The sequence below is a fragment of the Marmota monax genome, unplaced genomic scaffold (assembly GCF_021218885.2).
Source record: "Marmota monax isolate L192 unplaced genomic scaffold, Marmota_monax_Labrador192_F-V1.1 WCK01_AAM20220418_F8-fsc00105, whole genome shotgun sequence".
Lineage (NCBI taxonomy): Eukaryota > Metazoa > Chordata > Mammalia > Rodentia > Sciuridae > Marmota > Marmota monax.
The window spans coordinates 6311962-6325234 of NW_026692947.1; the positions used below are offsets into that span (position 1 = coordinate 6311962).

The 13273-nt window shown below is 34.4% G+C and overlaps 1 protein-coding gene across 3 annotated transcripts in view; it reads right to left on the minus strand.

Moving 5' to 3' along the window:
• Lpgat1 (lysophosphatidylglycerol acyltransferase 1) overlaps positions 1–13273 on the minus strand; it is a 118208-nt gene that overhangs the window by 32354 nt on the left and 72581 nt on the right. For all 3 annotated transcript variants that reach the window (XM_046452113.2, XM_046452111.2, XM_046452112.2), the window contains exons 3-4: positions 5335–5453; positions 3195–3290 (exon numbers count right to left, since the gene is read on the minus strand). In XM_046452113.2, the coding sequence (XP_046308069.1) occupies positions 3195–3290; positions 5335–5453 (215 nt within the window). The remainder of the gene's footprint in view (positions 1–3194; positions 3291–5334; positions 5454–13273) is intronic.

Genomic DNA, 13273 nt, shown 5'->3' on the forward strand with positions numbered 1-13273 from the left:
ACAACTCAGGGGAGAGAAACTTTATTTGGAGCTCATGGTTTCAGAGGCCTCAGTCCATAGACAATCAAGTCCATCCTCTGTGCTCAAGGTGAGGCAGCACATCGTGGCTGACGGGCCAGAGAGAGGAAAGCAGCTGACCTTGCAGTGGCCAGGAAGCAGAGAGAGATGGAAGGGGCTTCAGGGAAGATGAACCCTTCCTGGGCATACCCCCAGTGACCCACCTCCTCTAGCTATACCCCATCCACCTACAGTTACCACCCAGCCCATTCAAGCTAGCATGGACTGATCAGGTTACAGCTCTCACAATACAATCTCTCACCTCTAAGCATTCCTACATTAACACAGGAGATTTTTGGGGTCACCTCTAATCCAAACCATAACAATGTGTTAGGAAGAAAAGATTAAGAGGCTAGAAAAAATCAAGAAGGTCAGGGAAAGCTGCTTTGGGGAGGTATCATTTAAGCAAAGAGCTGTTAATGGGAGGGAATAAGCTGCATGAAGAGGAAGTATATACCAAGGAATGAGAACAAAAAGCACAAAGATCTGGATAGGGACAAACTCAGGATGTTCAAAGAACAGTACCAAAGCTGGTATGACTGAAAAGATGAATGAGGTAGTCAGTGGCAGGAGATGAAACTGCAGAGGGAGGTGGAGACCAAGTGAAAAGGGCCTTGTGCATGGCTAGGTAGTTTTAGATGTGAATTCACTGGATTTTAAATGAGGCAGTGTTATAATCTTATTTAGATTTGAAAAAAAATCTGCTGGCTCCTGCGACAAAAGGACTACAAGAAATAAGTTAGGAGACTACTGCAAAAGTTCCTGCAAGGGAGCTTCAAAGGATTCAACTCAGGGATATTCATGAGAAGTGGGTACAAACAGGGAATAAAAAGTTGAATGCAAAGTTACCAGGATTTTCTGATATATCTGATCTCAGTTGTGAGGGAAAAAAAAGGAACATGGATGACTTGAAGACTGAAAACAGGAATCCAGAAAAACTTATAGGACGACCCAAACCTACAACTAAATATCACAAAGGATCTTTCAGAATAATCAATTTGCTAATTTCCAGGCAACATAATTATAGAAGCTCCTTAAAATAATTAGTACACTTTCAGGCCAGGTGCCATGGCACACATCTGTAATCCCAGCAACTAGGGAGGCTAAGGAAGGAAGACCACAAGTTTGAGGCCAGTCTCAGCAACTTAGCAAGACTCCATCTTAAAATAAAATATAAAAAGGGATGGGGATGTAGCTCAGTGGTAAAGTGCCACTGGGTTCAATCACCAGGACAAATAATAACAACAACAATAACAATAATAACAACAACGACAACAACACATTCAGTCTTTAAATTAAACATATCCCAAATGCAAAACAAGGAAGAAATTTTCTTAGTTTACTAAACTAAACTGATTATGATTAAAATAGCTTAAGTTCCCAAGACTCCTTATAAAATATCTTTACTATTCTTGGGAAATCTTGTCAAAAATCATCTTATAGCAAAGCCCCAAAGATTAAAAAAAAAAAAAATTAATACTTTTTCTATTCCAAACCTCCTTCCATGTTAAAAATTTTCATTACTAATCTACTGGGAAAAAATTTTGCTCTTTAGAAATGAATTTGGCAATTTCCCACATACTATGAAATGTAGTTTTACATATACAAACTTCATATTGCAATAGCCACAAAAACAGTTTGGTGTACATAATTTTTTATTTTTAATTCTCTCGAAGTACACTGATAATTTAGCACTTTCTTGATGTTTAAGGATCATGATCGCTAAGATCAACTGTTACACTACACTATAAGTCAATAATTTCCTCAGACCTCATGTTGTAAGAGGCTTGGCTACTTTTTCCACTAGACCCCCTAGACTGCAAAGCTTTCGGTCAGTTCTACTACCTTCTCTGAGACATCAGTCTTAGGTTTTTTTGTTGTGGTCACTGTTTACTTTGTCCTGACCTCCTGACCAATCTCCACTACCACCTCTTCGTGAGGTTCCAGTCCATACTTCCATCTGTCTTTGCTCAGAAGAACCATGGTAAGCACTAGGTAATTGGACATCATGTGAAAATAACAGGTTCTGTACATAAAACTGTATGGAGTAAAATGGATGTTCTGTAACACTTCTTTTCACAGAGCTTAAAAGTTTTCTACTCATTTCCAGTTTATTTCTGCATTTGTGCTTCATAGAAGAGGCTTCATTTGATTCCCGAGTTATTCATTAAGTATTTATATGCAGAGCACTGCACAATCCAGATTAAAATGCTCATTATAAAAACAATAAGTAAGTGTTGCATTAGCACACATGAAAACTCTTACATATCACATCTAGGTTTTCCACTTTTGAGAAAATCAGGTTTAATACTAGTACCATACCAGGGCAATATAATGTAACACTGACTGAATAAAAGGTTATGATTCTTTTTGCTGCACTAAACTATTCCTCATGCTTGGGATCTTCCTCAATCCACGTTTGTCCATCAAAATCCATAACAATTCTTTAAAATTTATGCCAAATATCATTTTATCCTCTCAAGTTTTTCTGAGTTCACAGAAAAAAATCTGATACTAATTTCCCTAAAACAAATTCCCAAAATATTTCTGATGATGATAATGACAACAATTATGAAGATACTCCCTACTGGTAACTTAAGATATCTTCTATATCATATAACAGGCCCTTATAGATCAAAATTATAGTGATAATAAAGATGATGATGGTGGTAAACATGATAAGGGCAGCCAGCGATGTTCCGAGTGTTTTACCTACATTACTTCATTTAATCCCCACAATAACTATCTGGGGTGTTACTATATTATCTTCATTTGAAAAATAAGGGAACTTTGAGCTGGTTAAGTAATTTTCCCAATTCATATAACTAAGAAGCTGAAGAGCAGGGAATATGATGAACGTTTGATAAATGTTTATTAAACTGAACTGTATCCTCTATATGGGAGGGTAGTAGAGGTTAAAATATTTGCATTATAAATATCTTATTACTCAGGCACCCTCAAATTCAGATTAAAGTAAATGTTTATGGAAGAAAGACCTAGAGGAAGGACTCCCTGAAACACTAGAACTGACTACCTATATAGTTGGCTTTCTTATGTACCTTTTCATAGTGAAGAATCAGTCTGACCAGACTATTCATTCAGACTTTTATTGTGGGGAAGAAATGTTCATCACTTACCTGCCTTATAAAGAAGTCTCCATGAATTAGAGAAACAATTCCAAAGTTGGTGTACTTAAAAATATGATCCATCAACCATATTAACTGAGCAACAGCCTAAAATATTTAAAAGCAAGAGATAATTAAATATTGTATAGAAGTAACCGGACTAAAATCTAGCCAAGGCTTCAAATTTTAAACATAGTCATCCAAGCATTAAGCATTCTTAATTAACCTAAATATTTTAAATCTAATGCTCTTTCCTACAAATATAACATAGGTACTAATAAAGTCTACATGAAAAATCGCAGATCTTGATTCCAAGGGTTGGAATTTTAAGTACTAGGTAGGAAACTAGAATATGAGTATATATACACATAAATACATATCACTGTATAACAAATGAACCCAAATTAATTAATTTTTTTAGATTTGGACTTAATGATTTCAAATTTGTTTTACCTTAAACAAGGTCCCTGACAATTTTTATCTTATAAAATTATATTAAATCAATAAAATAAAATTGTTAAAGTTAAATGAAGGCCATACATTTAATTAATAAGTACTAAAGATTTATAAATGTGAGTATACCTTAATGGTTAAAATATTAAAAGCTAATGATTAAGATAAGAGAACATTTAAAAATATCTTAATAAAATAATTTATACATTCCATTATGTTATAAAGAATATTTATTAGTTTATACAAGGTCATACTCTTTGTCAACATAAAACTATTTGAAATGTTTCAATAATTCGTGATGTCTTAATCACAAAATATTCTCTGCTGCTTATGTGAGTTAATTCCCATGCTGAGGGCAGAAGACTTCAAGTAAATTTAGAAATTAAAAGTATAAACAGGATCTAATTAATAAACTTGTTAATTTCTTTCCTACTGAGGAAATAAATTTCCTTTTTATAAACTTTAAATAAAGTGAAAGTTACAACTTCAGAGTAGAATGCAATGAGCTTTACTTTGGTCTCTTATGGGAATAATAAATGTAAACACTAAAAAACCAAATTATGTAACTCTCATATAAGAAAAACTGAACATTGACACTCATGTGCTGCTTTTATAAAGCATCATAAAATCCCACAGACAACATAATGTAACAACAGCTCTGCCTTATTTTTTCAGTGAAATAACTACTCCATCAGCTTTATTATATTAAATTACTTTAAAAATGTTTTTAATTTAAGAAAAAGAAAGATTTGTGTCCAGTGAAGAACTGAGTCACCATGTCAATTAATACAGAGTAAAATAAACACCAGTATCTCATTATTCATTCTTGTTTTGCTTTCCAATGATAACTACTTTGTTTAAATAAATCCAATTTAACTAAATGAAATTTGTTGAAAAGTGTCCCAAGTAAAAAACAAAAAACAAGAAGTAACTGGATAAAACCTATAAAACATTTTAACTATACACAGTATTTATGAAGTGTCTACAATTTAAGTGGCTTAAAATACCAAAATTATTTTTCTTGTTTAATCTTTCATTTATAGTGGATTCACCTTTTCAGTCAGTTTGAATTATTTCCCCTAAAATAAACTAGGACAGAATTACACATACAAATCTCACATTCATTATACCTATCTTACTGAATTTGTTATTTGTTTTAGGTGACCCTTCTAACTGAAGCAATGTAAAACATGGCCTTAGTAACACTGGATAAAGCAAGCATAATATCTTACCTCCCAATGGATTTTGTAAATAAAATCCGAAGTAATAATGACCTTATTTTCTTCTGGCTAAAGATCCCCAAGAACACCTAATTAACTGGCTAATTTTACTCTCCTCTCTTCTTTTCGTATTTGTACTTCTCAAACTGGCAATCCACCATTCCACTTCAAGACAGTCCTTAATTTGAATTTTATCAGCTTTGCTTTCACCCCACTTAGTATTTTTTAAAACAGTTTAATGAGATATAATTCACATTATCCCAGTTGTGTCTCTGTGTGTGTGTGTGTGTGTGTGTGTGTAAACCTCTAAATTCTCCTCATGGAGTAGCTTATTATTATTTTTTAATATTTTCTAAATTTTCAGGAAAAGTATACATGTTAAGTTTTAAGTCTGTTTCAAACCATAGTAAGACACTTAAATTGATTCTTTCTTGCATTCCCCTTCTGGATATCCATCTATTGCCTTCAGAATGGCTTACCCGTCCTTTGTCCTGTAGGCACATCATCAGTGTGCACACATCTCCTGTTGCCTGATGGTTCACCAACATCATAGCTTCATCTTCTGAAATTGCTTTAATATCTTCCCCCCATTCCATCACTGTAAGAATAAAAAGTTTCAAAGATTTGTTTTAAATATTTTTACATGACTAGGCATTTTCCATCACAAAAAAATGGTATATATTATTTATATGTCACCTAGCTAAAATGTCTGAAAATTTAGAACCAAGTTCATTTTCTATAAAAATCAGAAAGTTAATATAACATTTCTACAATCCCAAACTATCCATTAATATAAAACGGTCATATCTCTGATCTAGACGTTCTATTTCCTAAAATTTATCCTATAGAATCCAAATAGGATTGTTCAAATAGGCAAAGATGCACATATAAAGGATGTTTATTACAATTTAAATATTTACCAACTGGAAAATGGACAAAAAAATATGATAAAACTAAAGAGTATAAGTGTATTAAAAGAATGAAGGGTATTTCTATATGATAATCTCCATAAAATCATATTACTATGATATTATGATATATATATATTTTAGTTTCTGTCCAAGGTTCCTGGCTTATAACTTCCTCCCCAAGGCAGACCATAGAAACTAGAATTTCTCTTTTCTAAAGTGGTCACAGAAACTCTAACCTTCTCCACCTTTCTCTGACTACCTTGTCTGACAATAGATGATAAGACTCCCATTTCAGAAGGGGTCTTGAAATGCTGAGGCCTTGCTGGGTTCCCCTCTATCAGCATTAGATATGCAATGAAGTCTTCATAAAAATCCACAAGGACAGGGTTCAGAGAGCTGAACACATGGAGGCTCACAGAAGGCAGCACTCTCTTGAGAGCATGGAAACTGTGCTTCTTTCCTCATACTTTGCCCTACGCATTTCATGTCCTTCGTACTAGCCTTTATAATAAACTGGTACACGTTTCTCTGAATTTATTTTAGCAAATTAATCAAACACGGGAAGGGGGTTCCGAGAACCCTGATTTACAGCTAGCTGGTCAATTAGTAAAACAACCTGAGACTTGTAACTGGAATTTAAAATTGGAGGAGGTGGGCAGTCTTACGGACTGAGTCCTCAATCTGTGGGATCTGATGCTCTCTCCAGGTAGGCAGTATTTGAACTGACTTGGATTAAAGGATTCCCAGCTGGTGTCTGCTGCAGAACTGCTTGCTTGATGAATGGGGGGAAAAACTTCACACTACTGTCAAAAGCAATCAGTGTTGTGAGAGTATCTGAGGAAGAAATGAACTAGAGTTGTTTTACTTATTTTTTATTTTTTTTAAGAGAGAGAGAGAGAATTTTTTAATATTTATTTTTAGTTTTCAGTGGACACAACATCTTTATTTTATTTTTTTATGTGGTGCTGAGGATCGAACCCAGTGCCCCGCGCATGCCAGGTGAGCGCGATACCGCTTGAACCACATCCCCAGCCCAAGTTGTTTTATTTTTATGCGATGCTGGGGACTGAACTCAGAGCTTCAAGCAGGGTAGGAAAGTGCTCTACCTCTGAGCTATACCCTCAGACCCTGAGCTTGAATAGGCACACTGCAAAAAAGTAGATACTACATATTTTGTCTTTTTAAAGAAGGAATAAAATTTATGTGTTAATTCAATGCACTGAAAAAAGTCTGGGAATGAATCATCATTAGGAGGTGGTTCTCAGACCCTGCAAATCCCATTATATGTATAAAAAATTTCGAACAATGTAAAACTATGAATTTCCACTTTATAGTAAGAAAACAAAAAATAAATAAATAGATAAGTTAAATTTATATAAAATCTCCAGATGAATAGTCACTGTACCAAAACCTATATATGTATTCTAAGGAAGAGAGTGCTTTCTCTGGAGTTATGCACCTTACTTTACAGTAAATTTACTTTATAGGAAAAATGAAATAGAGCTTCAGCTTTCAAACATGACAATCTTAACAAAGAAGCTTCTAGGGTTCCTCAAATGCCTGACATGAATCACCAGAAGCTGATTATACATTAGCATTTACTTTCATCTTATCCTCATCTCTCTCACTTCTATTAGGAGAGAAGTTGAGTCTCCTATGTGGAATATTTCTGGATGAAAGAGGGATGGGAGCCCTGTGGGGAGCACCTTCCCCACAATCCCACCTCCTTCCCCACTCACCCCTGTCACCCCAATATACTACAGCTCCCCATAATATAGTGGAGCTTTTTATAAGAGTTCATTTGAGAAAGGTTCTGCTAATTTTTTCTTTCTACTGAAATCCGTTTAGTCTATTCACATTAAAGATCTTAAAATTCTGTCCTAAGAAAATTTTCAGCATGGCTGAACATACATTAAGTTGTGGTAACTACCTGCAAAATAAGGCACTGCAATCATTCTATTAGATGTTATTACTCATATCCAAATAGCTTATAGGATCTATGAAAAATGCTTTTATTTTAAGATTTTTAAGTGAATACAGCTTGGAAATGATGTGAATGGATGATGCCAAATGCTCCTTTGGAATAAAGGTAGAAACACTGTTGAAGAGCCCAGCTTCTTGAAAACTGTGACAGTGACAGCACCAATTCTTCAGGGCACTTCCTTTCCCAAGTTCCCAATTTGGTTCAGATGACAAGCTAACTTCTCTGAAACATATTTAAACTGCTGATACATTGCTGTGGGAAGTAGAAATTGGTACACTTTCATTTTGTAGTGTCAATTTGGCACATTTTCAAAATTAACAATGCACAAACCGTTTTACCCAGCAGTTCTACTTCTAGAAATTCATTCTACAGATATGCTCATTTATATGCAAAATGACACGTATGCAAAGCTATTTACTGCAGCATTGTTTGCAAAAGCAAAAATGAAAATAACTAAAAAGGGAAACCAACTTAAATTCACAGAAACAGAAAGTAGAATAATGGTTTCCAGGGGCTGGAGGAGGGAAAATTGTTGTTTAATGAGTACATTCATTCCTCCTTATCTAAAGTAGACAGGTTCCAAGAGCCCATAAGGACACCAAAATATGTGCTCAAATCCCTTATAAAAAGTGACACAGAGGGCTGGGGATATGGCTCAGTTGGTAGAGTGCTTGCCTAGCATGCACAGTACCTGGGTTCAATCCTCAGCACGACCAAAAAAAAAAAAAGTTTCACAGTATCTGCATATAACCTACCTACATACTCTTAAATTATTTCTAGATTACTTATAATACCTGATGCAATGTAAATGCTACATAAACAGTTGTTAGACTAAATTATTTAGGGAATAATTATAAGAAAAAAATTTACGTATTCAGTACACATGCAATTGTTTTTCAAACATGTTTGACACACGATTGGTTGAATCCACAGATGTGGAAACCACAGATACAGAGGGCCAATTGCACAGAGTTTCAGTTTTGAAGACAATAATGTGAATACACTTAATAAAGAATACACTCTTAAAAAATGGTTAAGGTTTATGTTATATATATTTTACCACAATTAGAAAATTTTTAAAGGTAGACTAGCTAAAATTATATCCATGCAATGGACTACTATGCAAACATAGTGTTTATGTTCTAATATGGAATAATACAAGTAATAAAAGCAAAATGTACAATAGTGTGAAGGACACCACTAGCTGTGCTTTTAAAAAGGATGGAGAACATATTTACTAAATGAAAACTCCTCATATCATGGTCTGTTGACAATCCTTCAACAGAGACAGACACAGACAGATACACACACACACACACGGTATTTCACTAATTATTCACTCAATAAGTCATAATCAGGTGTTGTGGCTATAAAATAAGAACATTACAAGTGTTTTCTAAAGTGAATAGCAATTTTTTAAAAAAGAAAAAAAGAAAGGCTAGTCTTATAAGGGAGAAAGCAGTGTGAAGACAGGCAGAGACTGGAGTGTACAACTATAAGTTAAGTGACACCAAGAACAGTGGACAATCACTGGAAAACTAGGAAGAGGCAAGGAAAGATCTTCCCTGGATCCTTCAGAGAGAACATACCCTGCTGACATCTTAATTTCATACTTCCAGCCTACAGAACTGTGAAGAATAAATTTTCTCTTCTTGTGTGCTACCAAGTTTTTGGTACTTTATAATGGCAGTTCTTAAGAAATTAATAGGGCTGGGGATTTAGCTCAGTTGGTAGAGTGTTTGCCTTGCATGCTCAAGGCCCTGGGTTCAATTCCTAGCACCACAAAAAAAAAAAAAAAAAAAGAAAAGAAAAAGAAATTAATACCCCCAACCTTCCCCAATCTCTATCACCCCTTTCCATTCTCTCCCCAAATTATAGACTTTTTTCCTTATCAAGAATAGACAAAGAATGTCATTATACTTTTTTTTTTTGGGGGGGGGGTAACCAGGAAATTGGACCCAAGAGCATTTAACTACTAAGCCACATCCCCATCCCTTTTTATTTTTTTTATTTTGAGAAAGGGTCTTGCCACATTGTTTAGGGCCTCACTAAGTTGCTGAGTCTGACTTTGAACTTGCAATTCTCCTGCCTCAACCTCCAGGGCTGCTGGGATTACAGTTATGTGCCACCTTGCCCAACAACTTTGAACATTTAGAATACTTTAATAGATTTCTTACATTATGTATGTAAATGGTCCTCATTGTTCATTTTTAAATACTTTCAAAGTATAATAGTAAGAGTTGATCCAAGACATTTTATCTTTCAACTAGAACTTAGTCAAGCCTTACTTTCAGACTAAATGTCAATTTACCAAGACTCACACACTATACAAAATAAAAAAAGTGAAGATGGCTAGATCAATATTTTATTAAGAAATTATCCTAACACAGCAAAAAAGTCATGTTGAATTTTATAAAATTTTATTTAACAAATTTAATTTCTAATATATGTGGTATTCTTTTAGAGCATAACATACTTAAATCAAGATTAAAAATGCTCAAAGAGAAAAAACTATTGTATATATGAAGTAGTTCTGATTCTCAGATTATATTCTGGTATCTGGTATTTTAGAATCAGTAAACATAACATAAAGCTAATATCTTAACCAAGGAAAGGATTATTCACATATTAAAGAAGAGAAGCTATGAACACCTGCCAGTTCTTAAACTACACTTGCTTAGAAGAACAAAAATATTCTACCACACTCTTCTATGAAATATATTCTCAAAAAAAATATTGGGTCAGGTTGACTATTTTCAAAGGGAACAAAGGGCAACTAAATAAAAACTAAAAGAAAAGTCATAGTTGTAATGAATGTTTAAAATTCTTATTAAAGAACAAAACTAAAGATTATTACCTACTACTAGTACTACTACACACATGCACACATACACATACACACTCAGACACGCTAACATATGTATTAATTCATTTCTCCCCCAAATTATAGATTACAATTCAGACAATTCACATCTCAGAAAGAAGACAAACACAAAAACACATCAAAAACTCCTTAAAAACATCAATGCCAATGTCATTATATTGACCCACAAAACAGAATGAATATGGGGAAGAAAGGTTACTTAATATATAACTATAACAACTTTCCTTTCCAGAGCTCAAAAAGAATTACCCACCAACTGATGTCACAAACTATTCTGCCATTCTGGACCTTAGTTTTCTCATTTATGAAACATTGTTAGTATCATTAGTACCACTCAAACATGCCATGAAAATGAGATATAATTGACAATACCATACAAATCATGGATAATTGGATTACATGACAGTAAAGTCCCTTTTGGAATTACTATTAACTAAATGAGCCATATGCCTTCTGTGTCATGTAAGGTCAGACATTCTCACATAAATAGTAAAGATATTAAGAGCCAAAATATCCCAAGAATGAATTTCACACAGCTCAAGTGTTCAGCAGCCCAAATCAGAGGCAGACTGAACTGTATTTACCCAAGGTCAGAGGTTACCAGAACAAATAGGAAAGGAGGGAAGAGGGAAAAGGGGAGAAGGGGAGAGAGGCAGGCAGGCAGGCAGGCAGACACTGAGAAAGTAAGTTAACTAAGGGTGGCTGTGAGAAAACAGCATAGAATACTGATTAATAGAGGGCAGAATGGTAAGGAAACAAAATCAAATAAGAATGTGATTAAGAACAAAGGGAAGGAACTGAGGGCAATTATAATAGAGATGCTTGATGCCACCCTGATCTCCACAACATTCTATTCAAACTTCCAGAAGGAAAGCTCAGACATCTTTAAAAGCCTGGCTGGGGAATCTGATGTATTCCTCTAACTAAGAACCACTGTGATTAAAGCATTGGTAAGTCCCCGCCCCCCTTTAAAAACAAGTATACTGAATAAACTAGGAAATCATGGTACGTGTTCCTTTTTTTTTTAGTACCTAAAATAATTAATTTTTTTAATTACCTAAAATTTATAAGGCTAAAATTTTGGGGTCAAGTCTTAAGGTGTAGCTTTTGGAGGAGTTGCTTAACTACACTAATAATAGCTGCATATATTATTAAATAGATACCTAAATAAATAATTCTAATTTTAAGTGGACATTTCTGGAATGCTTACTATATGCTAAGTGTTTATAATTTGTAATCATTATTTTCTTATTTAATCTTTATGAAATCCCAAATGTATAGATAGCAGTATCCCCAATTTATAAATGAGGAAAATGAGACACAAAAGATTAAGCACTGTTTTCAAAGTTACTCTCAGGAAGTAGGAGAACTACGATTCAAGCCACTATCTCACACTGTCACTGTTGTCATGCAGTGGGTCAAAGAACCATATGGATAGGAACTTGGATAAACTGCCCAGGCAGCATCTAAATTCGTACATGAATACGCCAGGGAGTGGAGCGGCAGGCCAACTCCCAAAGTACTCAACAAATAGTGTTGGCAGGTGGCAGTAATAGGAGGGGGAGAGAGGGAAACTCCCAAAGAAGTGTTTTTTGAATGACAGTTAAATAATAACAAAGTCTAAAGGGGCAATGGGTATCTTAGAAAAATCAACATCACTGGGCCCAGATGCAAGCATCTTAAATTTAATATGCTTAATATAGAACTGGCTCTTTTCCTTAATTTTCTCCATCTTAGCAAATTACTTGTTTGGTCATTCATCTCAAAAGAAGACTTAAGAGCACCTTTGATTACTCCCTTTCCTTAATCTTTCACATTTAAAACATCTCTAAATCTACCCCCACATTCTGTATACTTTGTATCTCTCCTTCTTTACTATTACCACTCTAGTCTAAGCCACCAATAACTCTTGCCTGCACCTCTGTAATGACCTTCTAACTAGTCTTTTTACTCTATTCTGGTCATCATTTAAAAGAAATCTTCATAATTCTAATTTCAAATACCTTTAAAATCAGAAACATCTCTGGCAAGCATAAATTAAAAGAAAAAGGAAAATTTTAAAAATATATTGGAGGCTGGGGTTGTAGCTCAGTAGTAGTGCACTTGACTAGCATGTGAGAGGCACTGAGTTTGATTCTCAGCACTATATATGAATAAATGAATAAAATAAAGGTCCATCAACAACTGAAAGAAATATTTTTAAAAATATATTGGATAATTAGATCTAGTACTGAGACTTGTTTTATATTAGATTTACACTGTTTTCAAAAGGGGAACTATTAACACTCTGAGTGAAGCAATTCTTCCTCCTATAATCATTAGCATTGACAAACTTTTAGCATCACCAAATTTTTAGCATCCCTGACCAGTAGTGTCTACTTCAACCCAAAAGACAATTTCAAAAATCCTGCCTCCATTCCCATCCCATTTGAGAACCACTAAGTTAAAGCAATCAAAATTAATTGAGTCAATATAAGCTAGAGGTAAAATTAGAGTGAGGCTAAATAGCAAATAAAAATCATTCTATCAACATGAAGCTTAAGTAAACATGTGCTTATTACAAACAAAGATCTCTTTCTCTTATCCCCACCCCTCACCTACTCAGCTCCTAAGATATGACAACCAAGAATCTGGAAGAC